This window comes from Scardinius erythrophthalmus, assembly GCF_964197995.2.
Source record: "Scardinius erythrophthalmus genome assembly, chromosome: 5".
NCBI lineage: Eukaryota > Metazoa > Chordata > Actinopteri > Cypriniformes > Leuciscidae > Scardinius > Scardinius erythrophthalmus.
Genome location: NC_138225.1, coordinates 46,671,465 through 46,688,247, shown reverse-complemented (window position 1 = coordinate 46,688,247; position 16,783 = coordinate 46,671,465). Strand labels below are relative to the sequence as shown.

The window sequence follows — 16,783 nt, the reverse complement described above, 5'->3', positions numbered from 1 at the left end:
CACAAGCATAAACTGATAATGTGTTTACTCAACCATGAGTAGCCTACTCTGAACGGCCTAATCGGTGCTGTGATGTAAATGTTGACCTGTTTTCTGTTTCTTTTAATTGCTTCCCTTTACATGTAGAACTCACAAACCACATATTGGTTTATAACAACCACACATGGTGGCTGGAGGAAGGTTGCAAGAGTTGTACCTGTTTAATTGGCAAAGGGTACAGGATACAAAGGGGGACAACCAAGAATGTGACTGTCCCTGGGAAAAGGGGGTTCCACTAAGATCCATTGTGGTATAGTCTACTCATGGGGTGAAATTTGTCCCCGGGCCCATGAAATCACTGCTCTGATGAATACGGGAGAATTACTCAAGACTAGAAAGAAAAACTCAGTATGCACTAAGAAATAAGAACGATGATCTGAACATTGGATAAAGCCAAGTTCAAAAATTATTGTTTTATTGTGCTGATATATTAGAGTTCAGTGTTTTTATATTTGGATTTATTTGGATTTATATTTATTTGGATATCTCCAATATCTGGATATCTCCATATCTCTGTTTATCACACCATAAATTAGAAAAAACTTTCAATTTGGCTATAGGACAAAAAAAGTAATTCTCCATATTTTTAGGAATAAATAAAATTGTAAAGTCTGATCTGATGTATGTCAGTGCTACTGAAGTGGAGATTTCTGGCACAGTGCACGAGGGAAAAAAAATAATTTTGAAAAAACAGCCTTTAAATATATGTATTGTAATTGAACTCTACAGACGCAAATAAAAAAAAGGTGTAATAAAATAAACACTTAAATGTCTGTACTGGATGTTTTCTTTCCACTAGTCTAAAAAGAAGATATTATGAACGCAAAATTGACCAAAATCTCCAAATTGACCAAACAATGGTTTTGCCTGTCTTGCCTTAAAGGGATAGTTCACCCAACTTGAGGGTGAGTAAAGGATGACAGAATTTTCATTTTTGGGTGAACTTTCCCTTTAAGTTTTATAACCATTTATGACCATTTATGGCCAACAGACAACATGAAGGTCCTAGATGACGGAATTTTTTTAACTTTCAAAACTGTTTTATGGAATTTGGGGATTTTTAGTAAGATGTCTCATCAACTGGAATAAACAATCGGAAAGTTGTTAAACTACAGTACAATAAATTGAACACACTATACTTCTATTTCCCACAGCCTTATTTTTATTCCTGTCAATTTAAATATGGCACTACCCTGTTTAAGATCTATCATCTTAGAATTAAACAAGTCATTTTTTGCTAACATTTCTGTTCACTGGAGGATCTGAAGAACTGTGGGAACTTAATATATTGAAAGATAAAGAAAAATAGATTTGTCACTCACGATATGACTCACTTAAATCCATGTGCCGTTCCAAACATCTAAATATTATTTTGCAATGGAGATGGTATTAGCATTCATTTTTCGTAACTTATACATTCAGTCTCTCCATACGCCACATGCTCTCTCACTGTAAAGACGGGAAATACTCGAGGGAAGGTGGGAATTGGAAGAGAGTCTGTGTGTGTATGTGTGGCGAGTGCCACCATAACAGCCAGTCACTGAACAGCAGGCAACAGATGGTGGGCCGTCAAAAATCCAATCAGGAAGAAGACGGTGAGGGAGTGAAAAGAGGAGAAAGAGAAAATAAACAAAAACAACAACAGCTTGATTTGTTCACTGAGATGAGAGCGGATCACCCAAGGGGAGCGAGAGATTATAGGAGCTTAATGGAAAACTCCATTCATCAGGATGACATCAGAATGAAAAAAATAAAACTAAACTCTTACCGAAAAATCACTAATTACTTCTAGGGTATCCTCACGAAATATAAAAATAAGTTCATAACAATATCTCAGATGATGCAAATAGATATAGGGACATGATTACTCAGAGATGATTATCAAACAGTGCTTTTTTATTGCATGTGGGCAAAAACCTAGAGTCAAATAATCCTTTGTTCAGGATTGGCCGTGACATTTTAATTCCCATCTTGTTTTTTAAATCTGGTCAGAGTAGAAAAAAAGTAAAAACTGTTATGAAGGAACAGACGGTTGTGCATCAGCATATTTATGGCAAACGAAATCTGCCAATTTTGGAAAAAAAATTGCGATAACCTATTATATAATATAGTTTAGAATATTTACATCAAATATAGTCACATGCAAAACAGTTGTTTTAAACTGTAATACTATTTCACAATATTACTGTTTTATTGTATTTTTGATCAAATACATACAGCCTAGGTGAGCATAAGAAAACAAACAAACAAACAAAATCTTACCAAACCCAAACTTTTGAACGGCAGTGTAGATTTAGCTCCATTTTTAATTTCTGGTAATTGATGCGTTTTGCAATGAATTGTCATTGTCAGATTAGATTCACAATGCATATACCACTGTTTTTACCACTGTTTTTATTTTGATAAAATACTTGAACAAAATTAACCTGCATGTTCTGTTTGAGGTCTTAGAGAGCCCAAGGTCTTTTGAATAGCCCAAACAACTTAACATTGAAGTATTATATTTAAACTTTAAATCTTAGGATTTTCCTAATCTTTTAAAGTTGAATATAATAAGTTTATAACTAAAAAACTATAATTTGAAGTTATAGTTCATATTAAGTCAAATTAATCAAAGTAATTTTGGTTTAGTGGCTTAATAATATCTGTCAAATTGGTTTAGATTAGGTAAGATTAAATGATTAAATGACAAATTACAAGAGTTTGCAGTGAAAAAAAAGAGGTTAAAGTGATAGTTTCCACTCAAAAATGAAAATTTCATAATTTACTCACACTCATGTTGTTCCAATCATGTATGACTTTCTTTCTTATTTGGAACATAAAGGAGATATTTAGAAAGAATGTTCATTTTGAATTCTACTGGTCAAAAAATGTAATGTAAGTAAATGGGAACCAAAAATCTTTCTTCGAAATGTCTTATTTTATGTTCCAAGGAAGAAAAAAAGTCAAACAGGTTTGGAACGACATGAGGGGGAGTAAATGATGACAGAATTTAAATTTTTTAGGTAAACCAACCCTATAATTTTGGAATTAGTTATGTTATTTTTACACTTAAAATCCCTGCATTTTAGGACAATAAAGTCAATCCGTGACCCCAAACAAGTTCATCTCGGCAGTACATGAGGGTTAATCCTGAAATCATGGATAGTCAGTCCATGTATGCCCTAAATACAATCCTTTGGCCTTTAAGAAGATACGATTATGGTACAATTTTTAGCAATATTGGAAAAAAAGACTGTACTTATGATGCTCAAATGCTGAAAACGTTTTCCCTTATCTGCCTCCAACATTTACACAATATTACACCTTGTCTACATAACACTGCGTAAAAGGTGCTCAAGCCTGATCCATATATCCGTGTAGATGTGGAGCTTGAACTACATGACTCATCAAAGGATTTGGACGGTAAGTTCAATCAACCCAAGTGTATAAATAAATGAACGACAGAACGAATGTCAATGACTCCTTTGCCCATGTGGACACAAGTCTGTCACACTGACACGCCGTGTACCCGAAAACACTTCCTGCCTTAATCTACCTACATACTCGCACAAGCTCTCAGATGACGCATAGCTTTGGTCACCACCCAACCGAATCCCCCGTACTGGAGTTTTTACATAAGCCTTTCCATCCCACTCCTCCTGCCAGCTTGAGATATAATCCCCACTGTCAATCCACGTGGCCAAATGATCTCTTATGGGTGGAGAGGAGGGCCGGGTGGAGGGGGAGACAGAGCGAATGAACAGAAAAAATCCCAGGATTTAGCCAGGGAAAGGATTAGTACTTCCTGTCAACACATGGACCAGAACACACAAGCGTAACGCTGTGAGAGCCTGTGGGAAGAGTGCGTAACAATCCTCCAATGTTAGCTCAGACTAATTCCCAGGAACAGACTAGGGAAAGTTGCACTTTTTCCCTTGTACTTTATAGTCCTTGTGCCATTTGCTTAATGTTCTCTGCCACAGGCAACCGTTAAAGGTGAATACTTGTTGCTGTGGCAACCAAAGTTTAAGGTTTGCTTAGGTGGTGTGCATATTTGCCACAATTCAAAATACACTCACTCATATTCACTGTGTTTAGATTTGTCAGGCCCCAGGCGAAACCAGCCCTCCTCTTGCTGGGCAGACTGAAGCTTGTTGATGTTGAACAGGACCTGAAGGAAAACAGAGGCCGCATATATCAATCGCCATGACAATTAGCTGTCAAAGCAACCGAAGCTAAACACAGTAATTGGAACATTTATTATTGGGTGACAAAGGCAATGTCACAGTGAACAGCTGTCAAACAGGCACAAACGCAATGTTATGAAACAGTGACTATGCTTGAATTATTTTGTTAACTTTGGGATATGCTGAATTGACAAGTTCAAAAAATAAACACAGGCTCATTGGAAAAACCTACATTTTTGTGAAGTGCAAAACATTTACCAATACATACAAATCACCGCAGTTTTCACCTGAAATGAACACTATAGGCAGTAGGTCTTTTCATACAAAATTATGATTACTGGGGCAGATTATCAATTAATAAAGACGTATTTTCATGCGGTTCCTTGCACAATATTATATTAAGACCAGAGGTGGACAGTAACAAAGTACATTTACTTGAGTATCTGTACTTTACTTGAGTATTATTATTTCTGGAAACTTTTTACTTTAACTTCACTACATTTGAAAGACAAATATCGTACTTTTTACTCCACTACAAATCTGTCAAGGTCCTTGAGTAGAAAGTAACATCAGTCAGTGGATGATTTTGATTGCAGGGGTTGCATTTTGGTTGGAAATGAAAGTCGGGTTGACGTCAGAATACGACTGATGTTGGTTTCTGACGTCAACGCGATTTTCATTTTCAACCACAATACAACGTCTGCCCAACGTTGGAGATCAACGTCAATCTGGCGTTGGATTCTGACATCAACCTGATTTTCATTTTCAACATTGGGTTTGGTTTTCTAAATGCGACTTTTGTCACTTTTTTGGAGCACACTAGCTTATAGATAACAGCAAGGCTAACATATTCATACTAAAAGCCAAAAAACTTTAAATAGGGCACTATTTGAGGGAACAGCCATTTGGGTGTCCGAAACCATTGTGGACGTTATTGAGTGACTTATTCAATGTCACATTCAATCCCACTACTGGAACTGTGTTCTAGAAATAAATTTGATATTGATATGAGGGAAGGCAGTGTGGTGGATTTTAATTAATCAACTTAAATTAATCAACTAACATTTGTTTTTCTTGCAGGAATAACATTCATATGCTTTTAACCCCCTGAGGTCGGCTGTCGCGCCGGCGCGATAGGCTCGTTTTTTTCCGTATGAGTGCAAAAAAAAAAAAAAAAATAATAATAATTTTTATCTTATATGCTTGTGTTATACATCAATCGATCCTGTTTAGTGTGTATTTTTTTGTGTATGCTCATAATAAAAACAAAGTGTTGTGCTTTTTGCCAAATAAAGAAAAATAAACATGATGCGAGTTCTGCCTACTCTCCGTCAGTGAAGTCAATTCTGAAACGCGTCCGAAAATGAACTGTAACTCAGCGAATACTCAGTCAAACAGGCATACAGTCACACAGGCATGAAGCTTGAATTTTCTTCTTTTAAATGAAGTAATTTTTATGAAAAACAAATATTCACAGTTTTTGTAATATGTATGCAAAGAGAGAGATGTCAGTCGTTCTCATCTCAGCTAATTAAGTTTTAATGTGCTCCGCCCACGGAGAGCGCGCGCTATTCAAACGCAAATGTGAGGCGATCCAAACAAACCTGTGAAACGCCCACATCAGCTGGATAACACACACCGCGAGTTCACTTTCAGACTTATGTACTTTACGATGCTGTGAGGAATACTACTATCTTGATAATAATCCTGCAAAAATTTACCTCAGAAGTTCTGGAAGTATCATTTCAAGGAGCAAACGGATCCCGCTGAGGAATTAGGTCAGTTCTGTTTGCTTTGTTCTAATCTGAATGAATGAACGCACAGATGCGTGCTGTTGTGGAGCTACTACAGCTGGCAAAAATACTGTTTAAATATGAATTGCGTTTCTGTGTATGAATGAATGAACGAACGAACGCACAGATGCGTGCTGTTGTGGAGCTACTACAGCTGGCAAAAATACTGTTTAAATAATATGAATCGCGTTTGAATGAATGAACGCAGAGATGCGTGCTGTTGTGGAGCTACTACAGCTGGCAAAAATACTGTTTAAATATGAATTGCGTTTCTGTGTATGAATGATTGAACGAACGAACGCACAGATGCGCGCTGTTGTGGAGCTACTACAGCTGGCAAAAATACTGTTTTAATATGAATCGCGAATACAAAGAAAGATTACACTGGAAATATTGTTACAATTTTAAATGTTGTTGTAATTGTATAACCTTAATTGTATAAAAAAAAATATATATATATATATATATAAGGATAGATGTAAACAAAATCTTAAAAGGTCATTATAAGCCTTCTCTTTAAATAATTTTATTATGCTTTATTAGTGACACATTTGGGAAGAGAATATATTCCAAATCTGAAAATACAGTATGAGAACAATTAACTGCACAATTACTAGAAATGTTTACCTTGGATATTGTACAATTTGCAAGCAAAATTTGTGGAAAAAAACAACAAACCAGTTATATATTGTCCTTGCATTTTTGTGGCTCATTCACACACCTGAATGAAAGGCTCATTACGTATGCAGCCTCATTATGTGGGCCCCATTGACTCCACAGGTGTGAATCACGCCCACCCGCATATGGCCTTTCCAAACAAAAAGTGTTTTACAAGATTTAAATCAATGTATTGTGTTATGTGAATGATTAGGCAGGATGATTTTCACATAATTTTGAAGAAAAAATTCTAGGCAACGTCATCCATTTGTCAAAAGTCTTATTTACATATATTTAGAATGTGTTTTATGGCATTATTTCAGAAACTTTAGTTTTTTGTTTTTGAAAAAAACATGCATAAACATTATTCTATCAAAAATACAAACATGTACATGCAAGTTGTTCATATATTATGGTAGCCCTGTTTGTGCTAAATAGAGTGAATTTACACCTTTGCCATTAATATGTTTATAAGCAACTGAAAAAAGCACAAATGTCAGGGCATGTCAGAACATCTCAAGGACCCCAAAAAACCCTCAGACCCCAGAGGGTTAATGTGTCCAAACTCTTTGGGGAAAAACTTGTGACTTGTGACAGTATGTGTCTATGTATATTAATAACAAAAAGGGAGAAGTGAAACTAGACAGTCTGTTAGAACAAATTAAGTCATCATTAAAACCTTGTGATAAGTAATCACAAGATAAGAGTTTGCTTTACCTAGTAACAGAGGGGTTTGCATATGAAGAACCAATCAAATAGTGGGGAAATTATGTAATGCAGCCTGACATTTATGCCATACCCTGATTCTATAAAAACTGTTGTATATGTGTTTTTCGGTGGGATTCTCAATGGAATTTGTCTGAGATCCTCCGGCCTTGCTTCTTGGGAGAGATTCCCTGAGAACTGCTCGGGAAGATCTCCTGGCCGTGATTAAAGCATTTAAAGGACATTTGCAGATCTGTTTGTCAATTTATTCCTGCGCAGGAAGCTAGTTTAGGTAGGAAGCTAGTTTAGAAAACTAATTAGTTAGAGGAACAAGTTAGACTAGGTAAGATATCCAAGTGAGGACGTCGCCAGGAGACGAGACTCAGATATCAGGTGGGGACGTCGCCAGGAGACGAGACCCAGGTACCCAAGTGGGGACGTCGCCAGGAGACGAGACCCAGGTACAGATAGTTAGTTTAGGGAATAATCTACCCGAGTGGGGACGTCGCCAGTAGACGAGACCCAGGTAGTTAGGTTTAGGGAAAATATCCACGACAGCAGTCATAGATTCAGAGGCATACGGTACTTTAAGTATTACATACAACAATAATAAAACAATGCATTGACATTTAATTTTTACTTCTGATACTTAAGTACTTTTAAAAACGAGTACTTCTGTACTTTTACTTAAGTAAAAATAGGTCTTTACAACTTTTACTTGTAACGGAGTAATATTTGACCAGTAGTATCTGTACTTTCACTCAAGTAAGGATGTTGTGTACTTCGTCCACCTCTGATTATGACCTCAAAACACTTTTTACCATAGTGCATGATTTGTAAGCTAATACATTTTGACGTTCGCAGCACATAACCAGCTCCTTATGTTTGGTTCCCTATCGAATGGGAACTCTCACTCTCATGGTCATTGGCTCTTATATAAAAAATAACTATACATTAATCAAACCTGCTGTGCTTATTGGTCGAAAACCTCTTTTTTATTTCAGTGCAAAAATGTTAAATTATCTTGTCATTTAAGTTACTCACGATGAGATTTCTGAGTTTTGAAGGTGAAGATTATCAGTGAATAACAACTTAAAAGAGCTGCATGACAATTCAGAAAAATGCCACAGACGAGTGTTGATCTATGTTGTAAAACTAATATTAAACACGCAACGTCTTACTAATTAAAGGTGCAGTCTGTAAAAATGACAGCTAGTGGTCGAAATAGGTACTGAAGTCCAAAATCCCCCGCCCCCTCCTTCTCAGACTCGACGCTCACGCGGGTTGCAAGTGAACGAGCGCAATTGACAATGAAAGCCGAGGAGACTTAAAGGCACAATATGTAACTTTTTTGCTTTAAAAATAGCAAAAATCACTATATCTACGTTATATATTTTTTTTATTTGTGTACTTACATTATCCCAACTGTTTCCAACAACTTTCAAATCAGGAGAAATTTTAATTTAATTTTTAGACACGGCACGTTTCTTTATTTCCGTTTTGTCGCAGTCAATGGCGTCATATCCGCGTTGTCCCTGGTTCCCGCCTATGGTTTCCGCTCGTACTGCCATGGTAACCAGAGCTATGGGCAGAGCCCTCTGATTAACCAAAGCGACAGACGCAGACAACTGTGGAGTTCGCAATGTCTATTTGTACGCTGTTGTTGTTTCGTTCAAACATTATGGACCATGACAAGCAGACTTTGGATAAAAAGGGAGAACTAAAACGAGAATCAATATCAGCGCGGTGTTTTCGAGATGCCGAGAGCTGCCATACACTGTAAAAAATAATTCTGTGGCTTAGTAAATATTACAGAAATTTTTTACTTTATTAACTTAATAAAATCTCTGTATATCGTTTACTTGATTGTTTGAGTTAAACATACCAAAATAATTGAGTAAAAATCCAACAGTTAATTTTATCTCAAATTTACAGATATATTTAAGTTTTTTTCAATAAAATAATTAAGTATTTGACTAACCAATTATTTCTTTATAATATACTTAATATATATGTGAAATTTCTATCAAAATATTTGAGAATGTTTAATTAAACTGATCTGTTTCAAGAAACAAAAAAATTACTTAATTCAAATCAATATTATTAATATATTTAACACGCTCTTAAAATTGAGTAAGTTTACTCAATTAAAACAATGCCCCCCCCCCCCCCCCACCCTCTGACGTGACGAAAACTCGACGGTTGGAGTGAGCGTGGCTGTTTGAACTCTCCAGTCTCCAGAACAACAGCTCTCTTCTCAGCGTCGCAGATTTGGTGCATTTTCACTGTGAAATTCAGGTTGGTGTATGTTTTATTTTATCTATAAAATCATTACTGTGCTTTAAATCATATTTAATGCAAAACAACATACAGAGGCGTAATTCGACACCTAAACGAGACGAGAGCCGCGTTTGTCTTTTTGCGTGATTGAAACGCTTTGCATAAACACATGACTTTCATAATGATAATGAATATAATTATTATCATTTGGATGATAAAATGTCCTCAGAACTATCACTTTTTGTTTATTGGCAGGTTATGTCAGTCGCTCGCAGTATCTTTCGGCTGTGCCTCAGCCTCAGTGGCTGTGAGTGAAACGCAGGACGGCGGTATGAAGTTCAAAGTTCACCCGCAGAGCGCGAGTCTGTCTCCGGCACGAGGACCAGCGCAGATTCGGTGGATATTGGATAACAGAGTGGTTGATTACACTTGAATTAGGCTACCTGAATGTTTAAATATTTCATTTTTACTTGTTAAATAAGTTTAAATGCAGGCAATATTGTATACATGAAAAAACAGTCTAAAATGTGCTGTATTGCTGTACTCATTGAAAATAAAGGCCAATGTAATGTATAATGGTGGTTGTCTGGAGTACTATTTTACAAAGGTTTAGAGAAAATAAAAAAGTTAATATTACTCATTAATAAAAACAGTTAATATTACTCATAAATATTGTTTTTTTAATGTTTAAATGTTAAATTATTTCTACTCAATTTTATTTGTTAATGTACCAGATGCAGTTACTCAGATTTACTTAATTTTTTTACTTGCATTTACTCAATTCATACAGTATATTTCATTGATTTCACAGCTTTAAAATTTACTCAATTTTTTTGAGTGTAAAAATGTTTCACCAATAAAATTGAGTAAATAATAGTTAAACTTTTTACAGTGTAGACAGTATATAAACGAGAGCTCCACGTCCGAGACTTCGACCGCTCCTACATGTACTTTATTAAACAGGTGAGCACATTTACATAAAACTAATCAATGTTATATAGTTCAACAATGATAAAATGTTAGAATATGATCTGTATGTTATTCTAATGTTGATCTAGTTTACTGCTAGTCTCATACAGACAAACTAACACATACTTTTCAACACATTCAAATGCAGTTTAGTGTGCTAATGTAATGTTAGACCAAGTGAAACAGCGCTGCGTTACCTCACAAGTTTAATTTGTCTAATAAACTGACCTGTGAGTAGTAATTCTGCATGTAGTTCGGTAGAATGAAATGTCCGTATTCCTTTTATATCCGCGGGAGCTCGCGTCGCGTTTGGAGCTGATAGCTGTCTCTTAACAATCCTGAACTGCTTCATATCACAGTCATGATAAAAGCATCGATGTATTCAGTCAACCATAAACATTATTAGATCGGCCGGCTTGACGTTGACGACAACATCCATAATTCTTAGCATGAGTTCAAACATCAAACTACGCCTTTGTTATTGTAAAGAGGTTAGCGACCCCTAGTGGCGAAAAATTCCATACTGTACGTTTAAGTAAGTAAGTTGATGAGTTGATTTATCCGTTTTAATATGCTCTCGTTCATAGAGATTTTTAGATGGATGCCGAGGCTTTTTAGGTCGGGTAGAATCTGCGATCTCTGACCCAGTTTGTTTGCTGGCTGCAATACACTGTGTTTCCTGCCAACTGGCATCCCGGGGTGTCGAAATACAATTCGGTGAACTGGCAGTGGGCGAGATCACACAGACCAAAACAAAAATAGACATTCCAACACGGAACGCACATTTCAAAGTAAAATAACTGGCTGTAGCATTGTTTTTCAAAGAAACGAGTATGTGAACTCAGCATTCAGCATGCAAACATATTATGTTATTTGTATGCTTTAGTAGAGTGAATATAGCACCTTTAAATGCTTTGTGATTTATTTTAAACTAAGACAAAGGTCAGCTTCAGAGCATGAGGATATAGTCTAGGATTTGCTAATGTCTATTCTGTGCAGTCACCTTTCCTAGGAAGTCGTTTCTGCTGACCAGATCCCAGTCCCACACCTCCACACTCAAAAGGCTGTCAGCCAGGCCCTCGTCCAGCTCAAACTCAAAACTCTCGTTCCAGCGTGGGTAACAGGACTTCTTAACCACCTGGAGGAAGCAGGGTCATGGAAATCAGTAACAGACAGTCAGTTCTAACTGTGTGGCAGAGCAAAGCAGAAACTTACAGAGAGACATAGGCTACTTACCGCACTCTCATGGGTTTTGCCATTGTACCTCACTCTAACAAAAGGATCAGAGGCTCCGTTGCGATCCTTTTTTGCAAGATCTCTAGAAACAAAGCCGAAAGTACATGAAGCTATTAGACACAAATCCAAATGTAGCTTATGAAGATAAAATCTCTCTGAAGCCCCATTCCAACAGTCTGATTCACAGACTTGTTTTCAATTAAAAAGTCTTTGAATACATTGACCTAGCATTTAAACTTCAAACTGATAAACCAGGTTATTTTTATGTAGTCCTGGAGTATCTAGTTCCATATCTCACACCATTTATATTTTACCAAGGGTAATCCAGGGTTTTTGTGATGCTGCTAACTGTCTATCTAAATGACTTTCGGTTCCATTAATGATTCTCGCAAGAGCATTCTTTCACCAATGCGGATGGAATGCTTTGTCTAAAAATAAAACAAAAAAGTTTCCCATTCAATGGGAAAAAAAACAACAAGTAAATGAAATATATTACAATGAAATATACATTGATTTGTTGTGCTGTTTTTTGTATTGCTGTTCAATATATTGTACAAGAATTGTTTTTAATTTATTTTAAAATATTTCAATAATAAATGGTTGTTTAATTATTTATTATGCGGGGGACATTTTTTGGGCAAGTGTGTTTTCATGGGCAAATGTGAATAAATCTAAGTTTAAATTCAAAACGGACTCATAGAAGTAATAAGTTATAACGTTCCAGGAAATTCCTTATATGGACAAAGGTATCCAGTTATCACTGTCACTGAATAAAAAGCAGAAATGTTTTGACTGACGGACCATGAAAACTATAAACACACAATTGCCAGAATATGTTTTATGTGTGTTTTCAAAGCCATCTCTGGGTATTTTTTTATAAGAATAAAGTATGCGAATAATGCAGTGCTAATTGATTAAGCCTTTATTTACAGTACAGAAACTATTCTGTGATGATTTATTTTTTACACTGTGTATATTTTACATTGTTTGTAGTACATAAACCAATCATAAAATTGTCATAAGGAAAATATAGGTAAACATATTATAGAATACAAATGATTGGTTATTGTTCAGCATTGTATTAGATTTCTTAGCCAATTAAAAGCAAGAGATAAAAAAATGTTAATTAAAATAAGGTCAGAAAAAAAATTAAATTACACTTTGAACTTTGAATTACACATTTATGTCACTTTAAAATGATCGCTATGCCCCTGAATAACTTAATTTATCTGCACTTCCATTCACAAACAGTTATATTAAACACTACATGAAAGGTCTTATCTGAAAAAGCATAATAGGGGCACATTAAAAACCGTTAATGAACCAGAATTGCTTAGGAATCAGAACCAGAACTTACATTTATTATTTTATTATTTACGATTCCCGTCCATGAATTGATCAAATGCATTGATATAGGCAACTAATCACAAAAACATAACAAGTTTCCTGTCACAAATCATTTGCTGCTCCTCATAGTTCCTCACCTTGCCTCTAGGACTTGGCAGCACAGTTTCCGTGGGATATCTCTATCTCCCAGCACAGAGATCTGGAGGTGAATCTCCCCTTGCACCTCCTCATCTGGGTCAATCTCTGTTAAATTCATCCATCCATCAACACCTAAATAAAAATGACAAGAAGCGCAAAATGAGAATTTATATGTCTGACATTGACGTTGAAATAAATCATTTAGTGGGCAATCAAGTTATGGTGGGCTAAGTTGAAGAACAGGGACCCTAAAACGGCCTAGTGCACAGTGGGAGAGAGCAGGATTAAGAGCACTATTATTATGGCTTCTGTATTCCCGTATCTGCAAACACACACATAGGCCAACAGTTGGGATAAAAATTGAATATATCATGTCCCTCCTCAGTAACTCTAGCTTTAAGAGGCTTACGGTAATAGAATTAATGGCCTTGCTGTATTTCTACTGAATAAGCTTATGGTAGACCGAGAGTATTTACTGACATGTTGGATGTTCAATAATTATGTTAAAATGTGAACAGACTGAGATTTGAGCTATTATTCTATGAAAATATGCTCCGTTGTAGCTCTTAATTCTCATTCTCCATTCTGCTGTGTTGCAATCGGTCAGGTGACACAAAAGAAAGAGGATGCAAATAAGATTTCAGAGTTTTAGAGAAAGAAATATCAACTTAAATGGAGTATAAAACAAGCTATATTGTATGCTTTCATAGAATTGTATTTCTTTCCCTGAAGTCCATCTAATGTTAATGCTGGGCTCCATGCTTTAGTAACCTTCTGTATTTAGGAAATCGAGGGCTGCAGTTGTTGAGGACCATTCTTAGTATTTTGCTGAAAGCTTGACTCAAGGACCACCAAACCACTTTGATTTGGCAGTGGCTATGTCTAAAATTGTACAACTAGTTATTTTGGCTTCGCTAATGTGGACATAAAGCTTGTTTATTCCTGTGGCCTAGTAGTTTTTCCTCTCGATTAGTATTCCAGCGTATCACTCGTCAAGGTCCATTTTCCTTTATTGCTCTGGTGAGTAGCACAAAAACAAATTCGGCCTGCCAAGAAAAACTTTTCCATTTAGCCGAATGCTGATGCTTTCATTATATTTTGTGGAACTGAACGTGATTATAGCGTCTGATTATGCATACATTTCATGTTTTAGTTTGAAGCTCAGTGAAATTTGTATCTTAAATATACCATACAATACAGACTGATTTAAAAAACATGAATTTAAAGCAGACATCAAGCATTTCAGGAAAATGCTGTTTGTTATTCCAAGATATTGCTCAAAAGAAATACGTTGAAAAGAAAATGGAATGCAAAATAACTATAATAAGCAGCAAATAGTCTGAAATAGCCCATTCTTCAGTTCAATCATCCAATCTCTGAAATTTTTACCATGTAAAAAAAAAAGCTAAAGTGAACCAAATAAAACTAAACAGCTAACATTTTCTAGAAGCAGTCTTTTTACAGATACAGTATTCATACAATAAGAAATAAAACACCAGTTAGAAAGATTTGACTGACAGTCTCTGGACAGTTAAAGGTCTGCCTCATAAATATGTTCAAAACAGTGATACCCCCCCGCCCCTTCTCCCCTACACACACACACGCACACACAAAGCCAACCTTTAAAGAGCCAAGGTCTCTGCTTCAAACAGATACTGAGCCACTAGACAAAATTCTTTACAACAGAGTGCATTTTTCCTTCACCTGCACACACAGGGTAAATATTTAGAATACAAAAACAAAAAGTAAACAATAATAACAAGATATAAAATACACTTCATAAAATGAGTGCCCTGTGCAAACGTTGCTTCCAAGATGCTAAATTGTTATGGGTGGTTTGCCAGGTGTCACAAATGGCCAGTTGCAGCAACAGCAAATATGATTTGAGCAGGATCTATTTGCAGCAGTTATTTTATTAAAGGCAAACTGAATGAAACATAAGCACTCAGAATATCAAAATACAAAGAGAACAACCAGTATAGACAATAAATAGACAATGAAAAGAACATACAAAGGGGCTATATATAAACGCAAACCAATCAAAGAAACGAGAAACAGGTGTTACAATTTAATCAATCAATGAAAAACCCTGGAAAAAGACAAGGAAATCAATCAAGCATGCAAACCGGGAAAAAACAAAACTAAAACCCAGACAAGGAGATGGCGGGAGGAGGCTTTGGAGGAGGATGCAGAGCTGGTACACGGGACAACCCCGGACGAGGGAGGAGCCAGGGAGGAGTCAACGGCGGAGAAGCCAGTGTACCCGCTCCGAGCGGGATTATAATTAGGGTCTTTGGAAATGGGAGGCGGGCATACTAACAAGGACGCTAAAGTCTATGGCTGTGTCACAATTCTGGGGCTGCATCCTCCGAAGGCCGTATTTGAAGGCCGATTGCGTCACAGCGGTGCGATGAAGGCTGTCCCAAGTCGAAGGATCCTTCTAATGCGGCCTACTGTCAGTGTTGCCAAGTCCGAGGTTTTCCCCCGGAATTGGGCTACTTTTAAGTTGTTGCCGCAGGTAAACATTTTTTACCACCCCCGTAAGTACGATTTCGGCGCTCCAACACCCCCAAAACATCCCTCTGACGCACAAATCCAGTGGAGAATTCGGCCGCCCGATGGAGAAAACTTTTGTTCCACAGACCAGGCAACCCTTCGAAAACCCTATCTAAAAATTTTCACCATGGTCAATTTAAGTACATCATAAAATCTAAAGAGTATAAATAAGCCTATGCAAAATTACATACTGGTAACATAATGCTGTAAGTCAACATTTGAACCTTTATTGTATTTTTTTATTTATTATTATTTTCATTTTTATCATTAGATACATTAGATTACTCGATTAAATTGAAACCCAATACTTAAATTTAAAAGTGTAATCTGGCAATTTCGTCTCTGGTGCGCAATGAATTCTGGGGTAGGCAAGGCTGCGAAGGATCCTTCTTATGTATCCTGCATTCCCGGGAAAAGAAGGACGCATTTGCAGGACGCATTTTGAAGGAGCCTTCGATGGACCTTCGAATTGGGACAGCCTTCGCCGCACTGATGCAATCGGCTAAACTTTCCCCTTTAAACGAGTCTCGGCGCGTCCTTTGAAGGCCGCGTCTGCCGCGCAGTTCGAAGGACGCGGCCTTCAAAGGATGCAGCCCCTGAATTTAGGACACAGCTTATTACCCCAGGGAGTAACCCCCACCAGGAAGACCCGGATGTAGGCCCACAGCGCAAGTTGTAGAACCAAAGTGCAGTTTATACTCTTCAAAAGCAAGATCAAACACAGAACACATGGCAGGATCACATGAGGGCCAGGGAATCACATGATAAGACAGTGGCATGACTGTGACAAGAGAAATGAAACAACCGTGACATAGACGCAGTGAAATAGTTTTGTTTTTGTAAGGGAACCTGTCCAAAAAATGGCTAAAATACTTATGTTTGTTGTAACCATTT

The 16,783-nt window shown here is 36.7% G+C and overlaps 1 protein-coding gene across 1 annotated transcript in view; it reads right to left on the bottom strand.

The window, feature by feature from the left end:
- rasa4 (RAS p21 protein activator 4) overlaps positions 1-16,783 on the bottom strand; it is a 58,078-nt gene that overhangs the window by 26,932 nt on the left and 14,363 nt on the right. Inside the window, exons 5-8 of the mRNA XM_081366906.1 lie at positions 13,333-13,465; positions 11,849-11,930; positions 11,616-11,750; positions 4,101-4,192 (exon numbers count right to left, since the gene is read on the bottom strand). Coding sequence (XP_081223032.1) covers positions 4,101-4,192; positions 11,616-11,750; positions 11,849-11,930; positions 13,333-13,465 — 442 coding nt within the window. The remainder of the gene's footprint in view (positions 1-4,100; positions 4,193-11,615; positions 11,751-11,848; positions 11,931-13,332; positions 13,466-16,783) is intronic.